General features: G+C 29.0%; 1 protein-coding gene across 1 annotated transcript in view; it reads left to right on the top strand.

Moving 5' to 3' along the window:
• The window catches only part of LOC107446015 (cell adhesion molecule Dscam1-like), a 188,791-nt gene that overhangs the window by 31,870 nt on the left and 142,335 nt on the right, over positions 1–14,586 (top strand). The window contains exon 2 of the mRNA XM_043052767.2: positions 1,004–1,324. Coding sequence (XP_042908701.2) covers positions 1,004–1,324 — 321 coding nt within the window. The remainder of the gene's footprint in view (positions 1–1,003; positions 1,325–14,586) is intronic.

The raw sequence follows: 14,586 nt of genomic DNA, 5'->3' as shown, positions 1-14,586 counted from the left end.
ATGAGCATTTGTCAACTGACGCGACAAATAACAGCTTTTTCCGTAAAAACCAGCATTTGTTGCAAATGTAGCTCCTATATGACTGATTGCCATTCTAATGTTCTAAAAATTAAATATTATACTTTTTCTTCCATACCCAACTGAATATTGATATTCACCATTCGGGTATCAGAAGGGTAGAATTGTTGACCACTTTTTAAGGGGCACCATGCCCTTAAAAAATTTAAGATCCTGGGTAAAACAGTAAGAAATTTTTTCTGCTAAACACTACTCTCCCACTAAATAGCATGAGAAAAACCGGATTTTGGTTTCAGGAAAGCTTGCAACTGCAAGTTCAGAAAGAGACAGAACTAACGCTAAGAGGGTGAGGGCCAACATTGCTCCTTCAGTAAGAAGGATTGATACTACAGTGAAGAGAAGGAAAAAACATCCATGTTAGTCCGGGATTCGAATCCGAGATCTTCCAGACATAAGGTTAGCTTTCTGAGCTTCATACAGTCAGGTCGGAGGTTAATATTACATTTGAAGCACAGCATTCTTTAAATATTAAAACTATTTTTCCTAACCCCTTCCTACTCACTCCCGTGACATTTCCGGGCTGGAGTGTTCAGTAGTAACGCGCCAATAAGAATAAAACTAAGTCATTTCTTTTGTCCGGAAAACAATTTATTTCTCTTTTTACACACCAGATGGCAGAACCAGGATATTTTTAAAGTAATTGTAGATAATTAGTTTATTTTAAACTAGTTGTCAGCACTAATCAAATACGTGTATTAAGCAAAATAGGCACTTTTATGACCATTTTCTTGAAAATTGACCGATCGTTAAGGAGTTAATAACAATAATAATTATCATTACTTTTAATTTCGCGTTTAAAGACTTTAAAAACTTGTCGTTATTTTATGTGCACCTTCCTTGTACGCATAAAAGTCTGTCCGTCTGTTATGATAGAAAGTGGTTTATATACAACACGTAATAAAAAAAAATCTTTATTTTTTTTCAGTTTATCCACTGGATATACAATTGCGTGGACCTAGATTCACCATCGAACCTCCGGCAAAATCAGAATTTTCGAATTCCAGTGGAACTGTGATACCATGCCTGGCTGATGGTCGACCTACTCCGGTGGTCACGTGGATAAAGAATGAAGGCCAGACACTCCAGGATGTGATGGGCCTTCGACATATTCGGCATGACGGTGCTTTAGTCTTTTCACCTTTCTCAGCTGACGAATACAGAGCTGATGTCCATGCAGCAGTGTACAGATGTGTGGCAACCAATAAAGTTGGTGCTATTTCCAGCCGGGATGTCTATGTTAGAGCTGGTGAGTTATTTCATTAAAATATTCCTAATCTAACTGTTTTACAAATTACTCGTCAACACCCTTCTTCTAACCAACTCAACTATGATCGATTCGAATTTGTTCTTTATCTGGTTTTAAAGAAATATTAGGCTTTTGAAACTAAAAAGTTTTCTGTTATAATCACCTTTTTTCATTTTCAATGAGCTACTTTAGCAATGAATAAATCTTTTATTTACTTATTTTTTTTTCTTGAAAATAAAATCACTTACTTGAACAACAGTGAAGTAAGCCAGCCACCTAAGCGAAAGGTATATTTAATTTCTTCCTTTATTTGCATATTTTTTCATTTATTTATTGGCAAAGAGCAGTTTCAGGTCTTGTCTTATTTTTAAATTTAGAAATAATGTGTCGGCACATGATTTCACATTTTCATTTACTTGCCTTGAGTTATGCTATCCACATATTATATAAATTAAAAACAGGCTAAAATATTTTTTTTTAATTTCTCATGACATTTTTACAATTTTAAAAATTGTTTAACGCCATTTATACCTACTAAAAACACAATACAACTAGAAGAGGATGGAGACTGGCTACAAAAGGGTTGGACAGTGCTGAGAAGGACTTAAAATTGTTGGGAATAAACAGGAGGAAAAATCTAGCTCAAACCTAGAGGAAGCTAATTGAGAAAGCTTTGGCCTGCACTAGGCTGTAGTGCTGACACTACAGCCTAGTTCTACACTACATTGTCGTAGTGTAATACGACAATGTAGTGAAGAAGAAATACACAACTCATTACAGAATCCACAAAAATGACGACTCAAACCCATACTTTTTGTATTGTCATTCAATTCAACTCTGGAGGAGGTTTCAACTGAAGTTAAAAAAAGTTAAGATTTTGTGATATCTTATTATTGTGTGGCTAAGGAGGTGAGGACACAAAATTACCAGCGAATATTACTTACACTCGTCAGTTTAAATAATCGCATGTTTTTATATTTTCGGTACTTAACTTCTGATTCGTAATTATTCAAAAGGTATTCTGGTAACAAACAAAGAGTCCAACTTAGTAAGTCATCATTTTCAACATAGATTCCACAAACCTTGATATGCATTAACCCAGATTTTGTCCTCTCTCACTATTTCACTCTAAAGTCATTATTCTAGATTTTCTCTATTATAGATGTCTTTTGTTTCCACTTTCTTCAGGTCAACAATCAAGTTAGACAACGTAATCTCTCTATTAAGTTCCCACCCATTTTCTGAGTCTAAACTAATGGAGAAGCTTTCATTGAGAAGTATTGCTCATCTGTTTATATCGAAGTTCATAATCCTAAATAGGTGGTTTAGAGATTTTGTTTTGTTTAAGGAAAGGAATTCAAGTTAATAACAGAAACAAAATTTAAGGAAGAATGAAGTTTCAAGCTAAATGGTTTACAGCAATCTATTTCAAAAAAATCGTATCGAATGATCAGAATTGGATACCTGCAAATGATATCATGGTAGGTAAATCGTGGCATTCGTAGATTCCGAAGCCAATCAGGTTCGATTGACGCGCAATGGCGTCCCTGACGGTATCAAAATAAATTTGACTTCAATCACTTGGTTGGTCAGAATCACTTCATTTCTTTTCAAATTGCAAATAGTCAAAAAGAAAAGTTTCAGATTCCTTTTAGAGGCACTGCCAACGCCATCTGTAGATTTTACTGGTAATCAAATGAAGATTCCTCTTCAATTCATTATCCTTACATGGCCAAACAATTTGACTCTTTTCTTAACTACCAGTAAAATACTAAAGATTTCGAGGTGGGAAAAAAGCTTACTTTCTTAAAAATATATCAAAATATTTTTTAAAGTGGCAATTACATGAAATGGAATTTTTTTTCAATCTACAAGTACAATTAACAACATTATTTTATGCTGTCTATTTTTTGAAGAAAATTTTTTTATTGTTAATAAAAAAAAATTCAAAAATTCAAAAAAATTCACATTTTAAAAGTTTAAAATGTGTAACCTAATCATATTGTAACTCTGTTTTAGCTCAAGAAATTAGATGCTTATTTGACAATGCATCTTTACCAAACACAAACAAGAAACATTTACAAGAAATTGTAAGCAACTTTAACATGATTTGCAAGCAAATTAAATCAATGAGATCCAATCTAAACGTTGCTGGAAATGAATTTGTTGTGATTGATGTTAGATATAAAAATACAGGATGATTATTATTTGTAAAAATGTTCTGCGTGTCCGTTTGAGTTTGGAAAAGAACTGAATCCCGTTTTAAACTGTGATGATGAAAAAATAACGACGTTAAAGTTTAATAAAAATTGTTTTGCAAAATTAATTATATTACAACTGCTTTAATAGTCTTTATTTGAAAAAGTTTATAATCACATGCAAGTATACTCTATATTTGCATCGTAATGCTGATTATTTAAATTATAAATCTAAATTATAATGAAATCTTTTTTTATAAAAAAAAATTGAGACTCTAAATAACTCAACTTTTTTTCACAAACTTTTGCATCGGAAAAATAAAACATTCATCGTGTTTATTTTATCCTTTTCGAATAAAAGGGTAAATTGGGGAATGTAAGAAAAAAGGAAATAAAACACGGAGAAAAAAATTCTGGTAAAATGACCGTACTGTATGATAAAAACATTTTAGGGGATAAAAGGAAAAGGAAAAAAAAACTTAAGTTTAGTATGCGAACCACAATATGCGGTATTTATGGCACTAGTTTGTCGATTTTAACATTATTATAACGGTTTGCCACAAATTCTAGTTTACTCTAAGTTCATATTACCACAAATTTAATAAAACAGTCTAAACAGAATAATTAATTTAACCTAATAAATGGTTTCCATAACATGTTTAAAAGTAAAATGAAAAAATTATCAAATATTACCACATTTACCAAATTTTAAGACACATTATAAAACAATATTTTATTATTAGTTTTGCACAAATCATTACTGAAGCATTTCGCTAAAAATTACCGTACTGTTTAGTGTTCCCATAAAACCAGAAACACGGTAAACTTGACCTTATTCTGGTAGTTTTACCAATATTTTCTTCTCAGTGAAATTACAAGAATGAAGGATCGAAAATGTATCTTATGAAATAAATGAAGAAAAAAATGGGTATAAGCTTTGCTAACTAATATTAGAAGTGTAATATAAGCTTTAGGAACTTTTAATTATTCTTTGAATAACATGGAAATAACGCGAAAATTGATATTAATATGAAATCTAAAACAAGACATGAAATCATGTGACCATTTCTCCGTTGAAAATTCATTATATATAGACTTTCAACTTTTACGTCCGTCATAAAAGGCAACTTCAATTTAATTAACATCTTCTGCGGCTGTTAATTCTTATAAAATCTGTCAAGTGGCTATTAATACCCGTTCTCAAAATGCTTTAAGTATTTAAGTTAATTATTTCGTTTGATTAATTTTGTTCGCAATATTTTAATTAAAATAAATAACACTCTTAAGTAAATGGTTTAGAGTTGAGAAATAATGCTTGAAGAATCTATTACCTGTATAACTTGATTGATCGTCAATATTACGGAAAATAACTGAGCAAAATAAGCTTATTAAACTTCTCAAAAATGATTTTAATTGCTTTCGATACTTTTGATTTTGTTCTAAATTAATATGAGAGTTTTATTTAAGTAAATATATAGCTATTTTATATCAGAAAAACAATTCAGGATAAAAAATTTAAAAAAAAGCGCATATCTCAGATCAAATTGATGGGACAAGGCAAAAATTTTTCAATGAATTTCTATTTATGTTTCAACATTTCCGACAGATGGTGCTTTTAGGCTTTTTTTACCTTTTTGAACCATTTTGATTTATTAGATAAAATTATCTTTCCCTAATTACGACATGTGATTTTCTCTAATGGTGAACACTTCAACAAAATGATTATTCGAAGCACTTTCAGTTTCAACCTTCAACTATTTTTTTTTCCGATTTTTATCAATTTATTGATTTCTCTACAGTAATTAATCGAATATCGATTTTACTTTCTCCTCACTTAAATATTAGTTTGCGCCCTCCAATATCTATACTTTTTGCTTTTTTTTAAATTTGATAACGATTTAAAAAAATGCGTATGGCCTTTACAAAGCAGTCATTATGAAATAGTTATATTAATACATAATTTAAATAATATAATACGAAGTACTGGAATTAAACATCTGTATTCTTGTTGCGCGTCAGAAATAAGATATAGTTTGCGACTTTAAGGAAAATACTCATGGTCATGAATCAATATAGTTTAAAGATAATATATTCATTTCTGCAGATTGACCTATTTTTAACCTATTATTTTAATTATAAGATACAAAATTGTTACAATCTTAAATATTGTATGCAACAGAATCATGTTTCCGTCCAAATTGAATAATTGAATCCTGTAATCCTGCAGAATAATAAGGCTGAACTTAGCACCATGTTTAAATTTCAGCAAAATTTAACGATATTAAAGTTAAGTTCGACTTGTATACAGAAAAATGAATTTTGGTAAAATTACCGCATAGTAATAATTCTAAAAAAGAAATTTAGAAAAAAACATAAGTCTAATTAATAAAGTAATCATAATTCTAGTAAAATAATATTAAAAATTAGAAACTGTATTCAAACCATTCATTTGGTAATTTTTAGTGTTTATATGGTAAAGGTTTCCCGGAAGTTCTGATTTTCGAAACTAAATTTCTTATTATCACACATTTAATAAAACATTCACGACTTTTTAATGGTTAAATGGTTAATGATATCATTCAAACCAAGTAAATGGTTTAATGCCATGCTCTAAGGTATTATAAAATTACCAAATTTTATAACATATTACGAAACCATATTTTATTGTTAATTTTACAAAAATTATTAACACAACACTTTGTTAGAAATTACAGAGCTTTTTGATGTTCCCGTAGAGCCGAAAACTTGATAAATTTTTCCATAACTTTTTAATACTTTTTACTCAGTGTTTTTTCTCAGTATGTTTTGCCTGTTTGCAGACAGTTCCGAAATACCTCGTAAAATAACACGAGTTATTTTTCACAGTAATTTAAAATTAGTTATATCTAAATATTTCTTACTTATAAATTATAGCAATGTATCAAAAGTATTCTTCACCGTATTTTTCTTATTAGCTTTCAAGTTCGATTTAAATACATTTAATGAAATTAAAAGCAGCAAAACATAATAATTCAGTGTTTAATTATTAACTAATTAATTAAGTGGAACTAACTAAATATTTTAGTTTCAAAATTTCGAAGAATACTAGGATATTGTCTTAAAATTAGATTTTTATATTATTCATATATTCTGAATTGAGATATTAAATTTTAAAATTTTGTTTTCAAATTAATCAAACTGTTTTCAAATACAATTCTTTTTGTTTCATCAGTTTATGACATTGTAAGCAAAATTATTGAAGATTATTATTCGGGTATGATTTGAGTTTAAAAAAATAAACTTTTTTAAATTAGTTATCATATGAGTAATATGCACAATACACAAAGTCAAAAATACGTTTCTTAAAAATTATTGTATTTAAAAATATTTTCTCTAATAAATCTTCCTATTTACAAATTAATACTTTACTGTAAAAATATCGTAAACACACAGAAAAAAAACTGTCAGCTGATGTGGCAATAATCAGTTAATATTCCAGTATAAACCTGTTTTTTTCCCCAGAAAAATACCGTTATTTAAAAACTTTTTTAAGGTGTGAAATACTGTTATTTTAAGTAAAACTGTGTTATTTTAACAACAAAAAAAACTATTAAATAACTAAATATCCATTGTGGTCGGTGCGAGCCAAGATCTGAGTTCGTATACACAGTCAATGCCGGAACTCGAACCCGGGCCATTCGATTGGATGGCGAACACTCTGTCCCCTGAGCAACAGCAACTCTATCACCCAGTTATGAAGAGAAATTTTAAGTGTCTTTATCTGAAAACTTTCACTTATTTAAATCATATTAAAGTGTAAAAATGTTGAAAACTATATTTGCCTATATTCATAAGAAATGTCTGACAATTTAATTTATCGAAAAATTAGATCTAACGATAGATAATTATCAGCTGGAGTATCAATTCGACAATGAAGTTGAATTGCAATTTTATTTGCATGATGTTCAAATTCACAAAATAATTTCGGAAAAGTAAAAGCAATTAAATGTAAGCAAGAGCAATATAAAATATTCGAAAAATTTTTTAAAAAATGATAAATTTATCTTATGATAAGCAAATCTGCTACACCCAAAACTAGAGTATTCACTTTAAAATAAACTTTAACTAATAACAAATTTTTATTTAAATGATCAATTTAATTTAAATTCTGATAAGTTAAATAATTAGATTATCATATTTGTATTGAATTAAGTTTAAAACACAATGTCTCAAATTTACAGAGATTATTTTAATTTAAAAAATGCATTTTTCACTAATGGAAAAAATATATTCAAAAATCAAAGACGAAAGTCTTATATCTTTTAAATAAAAAAATGAAATAAGACACTAATATTTCTTGGATGCAGAGTCAGCAATTTCTTCTGAAGTCACGGGGTCTCTTCTTATCGATTTGGAAGGAATAAAGTTCTCTTCTTTAACAATGAGTTGCAGTAAGAATCTCTTATCGGAATGCCCTAACACTTGGTGAACATACGATACGTTAAGTAAAGTGCCAACCATTAATAAGATCTTGCAAGGACCAATTATAGGTCGCATTACCAGATACTCAAATAAATGAGGATAATGCTACAGATAACTCTTTTCTTCAAGCATTTAGCCAATTTTTCACCTAACAATGCAATCTCATGAAGGAAAAGAACTTATATAAGTAACATCTAACTGCATGTTTCTAAAGTGTAAAATTCTATTTAACATTTTTAGGAAAATTCTTACGTTTTAGTCATAATTGGATATAATTATTAATGTTAGTACTTCTAATAATTTTGTTAATACTTTCTACTGTTAATAATAATTAGCTCTTTGAAAATAATTAAAATTTACCAAGTTGCGTCATAAATAACTTTCGTATCAGTACTTGATGTTAAAAAAATATAAATATTATTTTACAGTCTATTACGAAATGTGTGTAAAATAGTATTTTTCTACTTTTAAGAAAGTGTGTAATTGTGGCTTAGACTATAATATCTGAATATAAATTTGTTGCAATCTTTTTATGGGAGTACTTTAAACAAAAGTATCATACATTTTAAACTTAATTGAGCGATATTATTTATCAACTTCAACGGAACAATCGTTTAATTTAATACTTTTCTGAGTTCGCAAGTTGAACAAATTTATCGTACTTATTAAACTTGATATCATGATGTTATCGTTCAGCTTGAGCAAAAACATTGTCCAATTTAACATCTCTATAAGTTGGCAGGTTGAACTAAATTATTATACTTCGTAACTTGATTTGACTTCGTAACTTCACAATATTATAGTTCAATTTGATTTAAAACATGGTTCAATTAAATACCTTTATAAGTTTGAAAGTTATAATAAATAAGTTATAATAAGTTTTTTAAATTTGGTATCACAATAATATTGTTTAACTCGGTGGGAAACATGGTTTAATTTAATTTCGCTATAAGTTTGCAAGTTAAAAAAAAATCGTACTTCTTAAACTTCATTACGTCAACTTGAAAGGAAACAAGGTTTAACCTATCGCCTTTATGAGAGAGCAATAAAATTGCACTGTGAAGCCTATTGTTAGTAAAGTTCGACGCTGTTTTGAGTTTTTTTTTACAATATTTAAAAAAAAACTGACATTCATTAATGTTTCGCAAATACATTTCCAAAAACAGAAGATTCTTAATTAAATACTTTTATATCTAATGTCTGAAAGTTTCAATAACTTTTTAATAATATTTTTAAATACAAATTATATCAAAAGAAATATTTTCGTTTCTAATGGTAAAAAAAAATAAACTTCGATAATAGTTTAGTGCAACTACATATCCGAAAATTTACGTTTGCGACATTTCCAAATGTAACATTCATTTCTCTAAAATATTTCATCCCGAATTTAATTTATCCAATTGACTTTAAAAAAGTGAATTCGCACAAGTCAATGGCTTTCTTACATTCAGTTAATACAATTTTTAGCATTAAAATGACTATCTGACCGATGAAAGCTCTTCTATTTTCAAACTTTCTCCTGAAAAACGCATTATTGAATCCCAAGGAAAGAAATCCTTTTAAGACATAAAATGTCAAAAGCTATTTTCGTCATTTTTTGTTAAAGTGCTGAAACTGTAAAGTGTTTTGAATTATGACACACCAGGATGTCTTCTCTAAGTAACCTAAAAACGATTTTCTGCGGGGAATCGTCTCTATCCATTAAGTTAACGTCTGGAGGAATTTCACAACCGCATTTACTTTTTTTCATTTTAAACTTTTATTTCGTTCATTATTCAGCTTTGTTTATTTTCTTATTCCGCGAAATAATTTCCGTTCTCATTTAAAATTCTTAACCGCTTGCTAAATATTGGAACACATGTTAAATACTTTCTGAAATGAAGACCATTATGTAGCATTGGAAAGTTTATGTTCCGTTAACTTTTGCAAACTAATAGAAATTGATTTTTTTGTATTTTTAAATTATTTTCATAAATAATTTTTCATTCTAAACAACTTTTTCTACCCTTAAATATTACAATGTATGTGAAATCCAACTCAATAGCTTGAATTATATTGCATTGAAAACTATATGTGCCATTGACTTGCACTGTACTAAAAATCAGCTATTTCACACAGTTTAATGAGGTATTTTTATTTAAAAGGTTATTGTAAGTGCATTTCATTTAAAGTAATGAAATTCTTTATAAAAATCTTCAACGAATTAATGCTGCATGATATAATATGCTAAGTGATCATGAATGTTATAAGCATCTAATAAAAATTATATTGAAAGAGGAAATTAATTTCATGTCTCATTGTCCTTCCACTTTAATAAAGTGAGATGTTCCCTACAGCTAGTATAAGTTTTTTTAACCATAAAAAGTAGTATTTTCTCTAATTAATATATTTTAATGTTTCCAATATTGTTTCTATTGTATATATATGCTGCGGTTGACGTAATGAATCTGGTTATTACAAATAATATTCTATGTTATTAATAACAACCATGTTTTTCTGTAAATGTGATAAATTACGCACATTAGATGGAATAATTTATAATTTCTAAAGACGTTTTTTCAAAGTTATTAATTAGGAACAATTTATTAAAACTTTAGATAAGTTTACATAATTTATATTCACAAATACCTCGAGAGTTGTTAAAGGAATTTTGTTATTGAAGTTGTGATTGAAAGGAAAAAAACCTCATTCAATCAATAATTAATTCAATCTGGATGAATTCTTCAATATTTCAGAAAGGAAACCAATCGAAAATTTTTCACCAAATTCACAACAAGGTCTTTGGCGAAAAAAAATATGTCATTTTTGGTCTTAATTAAGAATTTTAATATGCTCTCTCGAATAGAAACTTAATGATCTGAAACTTTAAATCATCAACATATAGCATCAACATATAGACATATTGCATTAAAAGTTTTAAAAAAACTTGATTTTTCGAAATTTCTAAATTTAAGTAACTACTGTTACCATTCAAACCCATGTAGGAAATTTTAAACAAACGCCTACCATTACTGCTACAACAATATTAGATTAAAAGAAGCCATTTTAAATATATTACTAAACATTAAAATGCAATAATAATCTCTTATCTTCATTCTTGAAATCTAAGAGTATCATACATCTTCAGAAATGTACCTATATGGTGCCCATGATAAGGTGCAATCTAAAAAAAAAACTTATTTTGGTGAAATCCGTTTCCCTGAAGAAGTAACGATAGTTATTTCGTCAGTCTGATGAAATTTTAGCTCGGAGCACAAACCAGGAGACTGTTTCGTCAAAAATTTAATAAGTTTCGTAAAATTTGAATAACCATTTGTTACAGTGTAGGGAAAACTCTATTTTTCTGTTATCATTCTTAACCATTTTAAATTTAGAATTTTCTTATGCACTCCTTAATAAGAGCTTAATCCAATTCATTTAAATCCTATGAAAAATTGTCTTGTTGTAATTACTAGTATATAAAAATTTCAACCAAAAACTGATTTCTAAAATTATATACCGACTGCAAGACAATCAAACCCATGTTCGTTGAAATAAGTACCATTGTTGCTACAACAATATTACATTCAAAGAAGCTATTTAAAATATATTACACAACGAAAAATCGCAATAATAATCTCTTTTCCTCATTCTTGAAATCTAAGAACATCATACATCTTCAGCTGACGCACAACAACGCAAACAGTTTCAAATTTAAGATTTATCTTACATCATTAATAACACTAACTCCAAAGCCATAATCATCCCTCTTACACAGAAAATGCAACTGACGCATTCTCAGAAAATTCTTAACGCGTTAAAAGAATCATATTAGAAGAGAGAAGCTTCTATTTTTATCCAAATACTGCCATTCATCATTCTAAAATTATTGCCTTCTGCTGAAGCTAGAGGATACCCCCAACCATTTATCCTTTTTACCCCAAAAAATACCAAAATTCTGCATTTTCTCCGAAGATTATCGCTCTGTATGGCTTGTTTCTAGGGAAAAGTTTGTTTTGTGCTTCAAGGGAAGCATTTTTTCCATGCTTCTGAACAAAGTAATTATGGCTCTGTATCGGAAATTGGCTCTTATTTTCCTGAAGTATATTATGAGCTAATTTATCAAACTTAAAATGAAATTAAAAAGAATTTGATAGCTCAAAGGGTTTAATTAAGTAGTGGAAATGAGAGTGTCTACGAAGAATTCAAGAACAAGTTCTGATATTTAAATCAAAATATTTATTTTTCTCAGAAAAGATTTAAGTGCTTAATGCGAAATAATAATTAATATTCAATATTTAACATAAGTCAATTTTTTAAACCTAATTCAATGAACTTCTAATTTAATTTAAAAGGTATTTTTGAAAAATTGGGACCCGTTCACAGATCATTAAAAATAAAACTTTTTTTTCTAATTGATATGGGCCCTCCACTAAATAGTTTACCATTAAAACAAATCCTTTGCAAAATATTTTATCACAGAAATGGTCTCTTGTCAATATTTTTGTTTTTTAAAGTCAACTCTTGAAAAATTCAGTCGTTGACATTTCTAGTTCACGCTTTTAAAACAAAAATTTTTATGAGCCATTTCGCGTTTAAAAAATCTTGTCATGTGTGATGTTGCTACATCACACGTGCGTTGTTATTCTACTGCTCAATAGTTTTTTCAGTTTTTGTTCATTTAACCACAATAGCCTTTCACTAAATTTAACTTGATCAATTAATTTTTTTTATATCGATTATTCCCAACTTAACTTTAACCGAGTAGCAGTTTGCTTCTTTCCGCGTGCCTTCTTGCCGTCAGTTGAGGAAGCTACGATATGAGAGAAATAACGTTCTCATTTTTGAAACTTTTATGCTCTCACCTTCCAGTTAAATTTTTAGTACTTCACCCCTTTTAATGTGTAAGATGTAAAATATTTAAATTTCAAGTTTATCAAATAAATGTAATGGTAAATCATATTTTGTTTAATTTTGAACTTTGGCAAAGTAAGATGCGCAACACGTGTGCCTTGTCGCCAATTGTTGGCGAGTTTCCATGGTAACAGTCAACAGAAAATGTGCGTTCTACATGAACGATTAGATGCCATATTAAGAGAGCCAGCTCCATCAAAACGAACCATCATGAAATCTACTGAATAAAGAGAAGTTTTTGCAATTTGAACTAAGTGCCCTCTATTACTCAATTTCAAAAAGCACCTGACCAGCTGCGAAATCTGGAGATCCTTCTGGAACGAAGGATCAGGTAACTCACTTGGACAATGTTTTCAACTATACGATCCTTTATTCATTTTTAATGTAATGATCTATTTCCTTATTTACTTCAATTCATTTAAATCGTAACTATACGATATCATGTTTTATTATGTTTTGTAAAACAGAACCTTCACAGACAGGATCCTATGAAAAAGCTTCTTTTTCCTTAATGGTAGGCACTGAACTCTCATTCTTCGCTTCGGAAGATGCCGGAAGTGTTGCTCATTTAAGATAGGTACCAGTGGACACCCGTGTAGAAGAACCCTGCGGACACACGTGAACCTAAGTCACGAAGGGGAGCAACATTACCCACGTCACACTGCCACAGATATCAGTTCATTGGGTGGGCCACATTCACACAACAGAAATCAACATACAGATTTTAAAAAAATCTATTTTGTGTGATTTTGAACAAAATCAGTAAAAGAGTCGCATGCATTTTCAAGAATCGTGCATATTTTCGCCGTCGCAAAATTATGAGTAGTTAACACGAATTTCACAACTTCACGAAAACTTGATTTTTCGCAAAAAATCTCAAATACCTCCAACACAGAGAAAAAAGTACGGTTAAAACTACCAAAAATTTACCCTGTTTCTGTCTCTATGGAAACACCGAAAATCTCAATACTCTTTTTCTAGCACTTTGGTAATGATTTTGGTAAAGAAAACAATGAAATATGGCATCATAGCATGTGACAAAAGTTGGTAAATGGGATACAATTTGATAACTGTAGAGCATGGCATAAAAACCATGTATTCAATTAAGATTACTTTTCAGTTTCGTATTTTTTACTAAATGTGTAGTAAAAATAAGTATAATTTTGAACATTATTTTTCGCTAAACCATTGTCATGTGAACAAAAAGTTTATAGAATAAATTGTTTAAATACCGCATATTTTTGTTTTAATTATCGGAATTACTTTTACTTTTTACCAAAGAATTTATTATCTTGCATGATTTTAACTTTACCAGAATTTTTTACGGAACAGAATTTCTAAAGAAAAGCAATTACGAGGGATAGTGAGCGTAGCGAGTATGGCGTAAAGTTCTCTAAAGAGAAAAAAACTTTTTTTTCAGGTATCCGTATGACTTATAGGTCATCAAAAAAATACAATATAAATATAATATCAAGTATTTATTAACTGGGAAACTTTGTATTTATTCATTGGTCAGAACCATTCTTTCACTTGGTTACCTTAGTACTTATTTGTTAAATCTCCAAAACCCTAAAAAATTTACATGTTCCCACTCACGTTTTTTTATCTAGTGAGCAATATACAACAAGCTATTTTTCACTGTTCATCTGACTAAAGCTTCAGATTTTAAAAATATTACGAACTTTTTAAAACATTTTGTATATATATATA

Source organism: Parasteatoda tepidariorum, chromosome 8 (genome assembly GCF_043381705.1).
Source record: "Parasteatoda tepidariorum isolate YZ-2023 chromosome 8, CAS_Ptep_4.0, whole genome shotgun sequence".
In the NCBI taxonomy this organism is placed as follows: Eukaryota; Metazoa; Arthropoda; class Arachnida; order Araneae; family Theridiidae; genus Parasteatoda; species Parasteatoda tepidariorum.
Note: the sequence above shows the minus strand (reverse complement) of the source record. Positions and strands in the feature narration are given on the sequence as shown.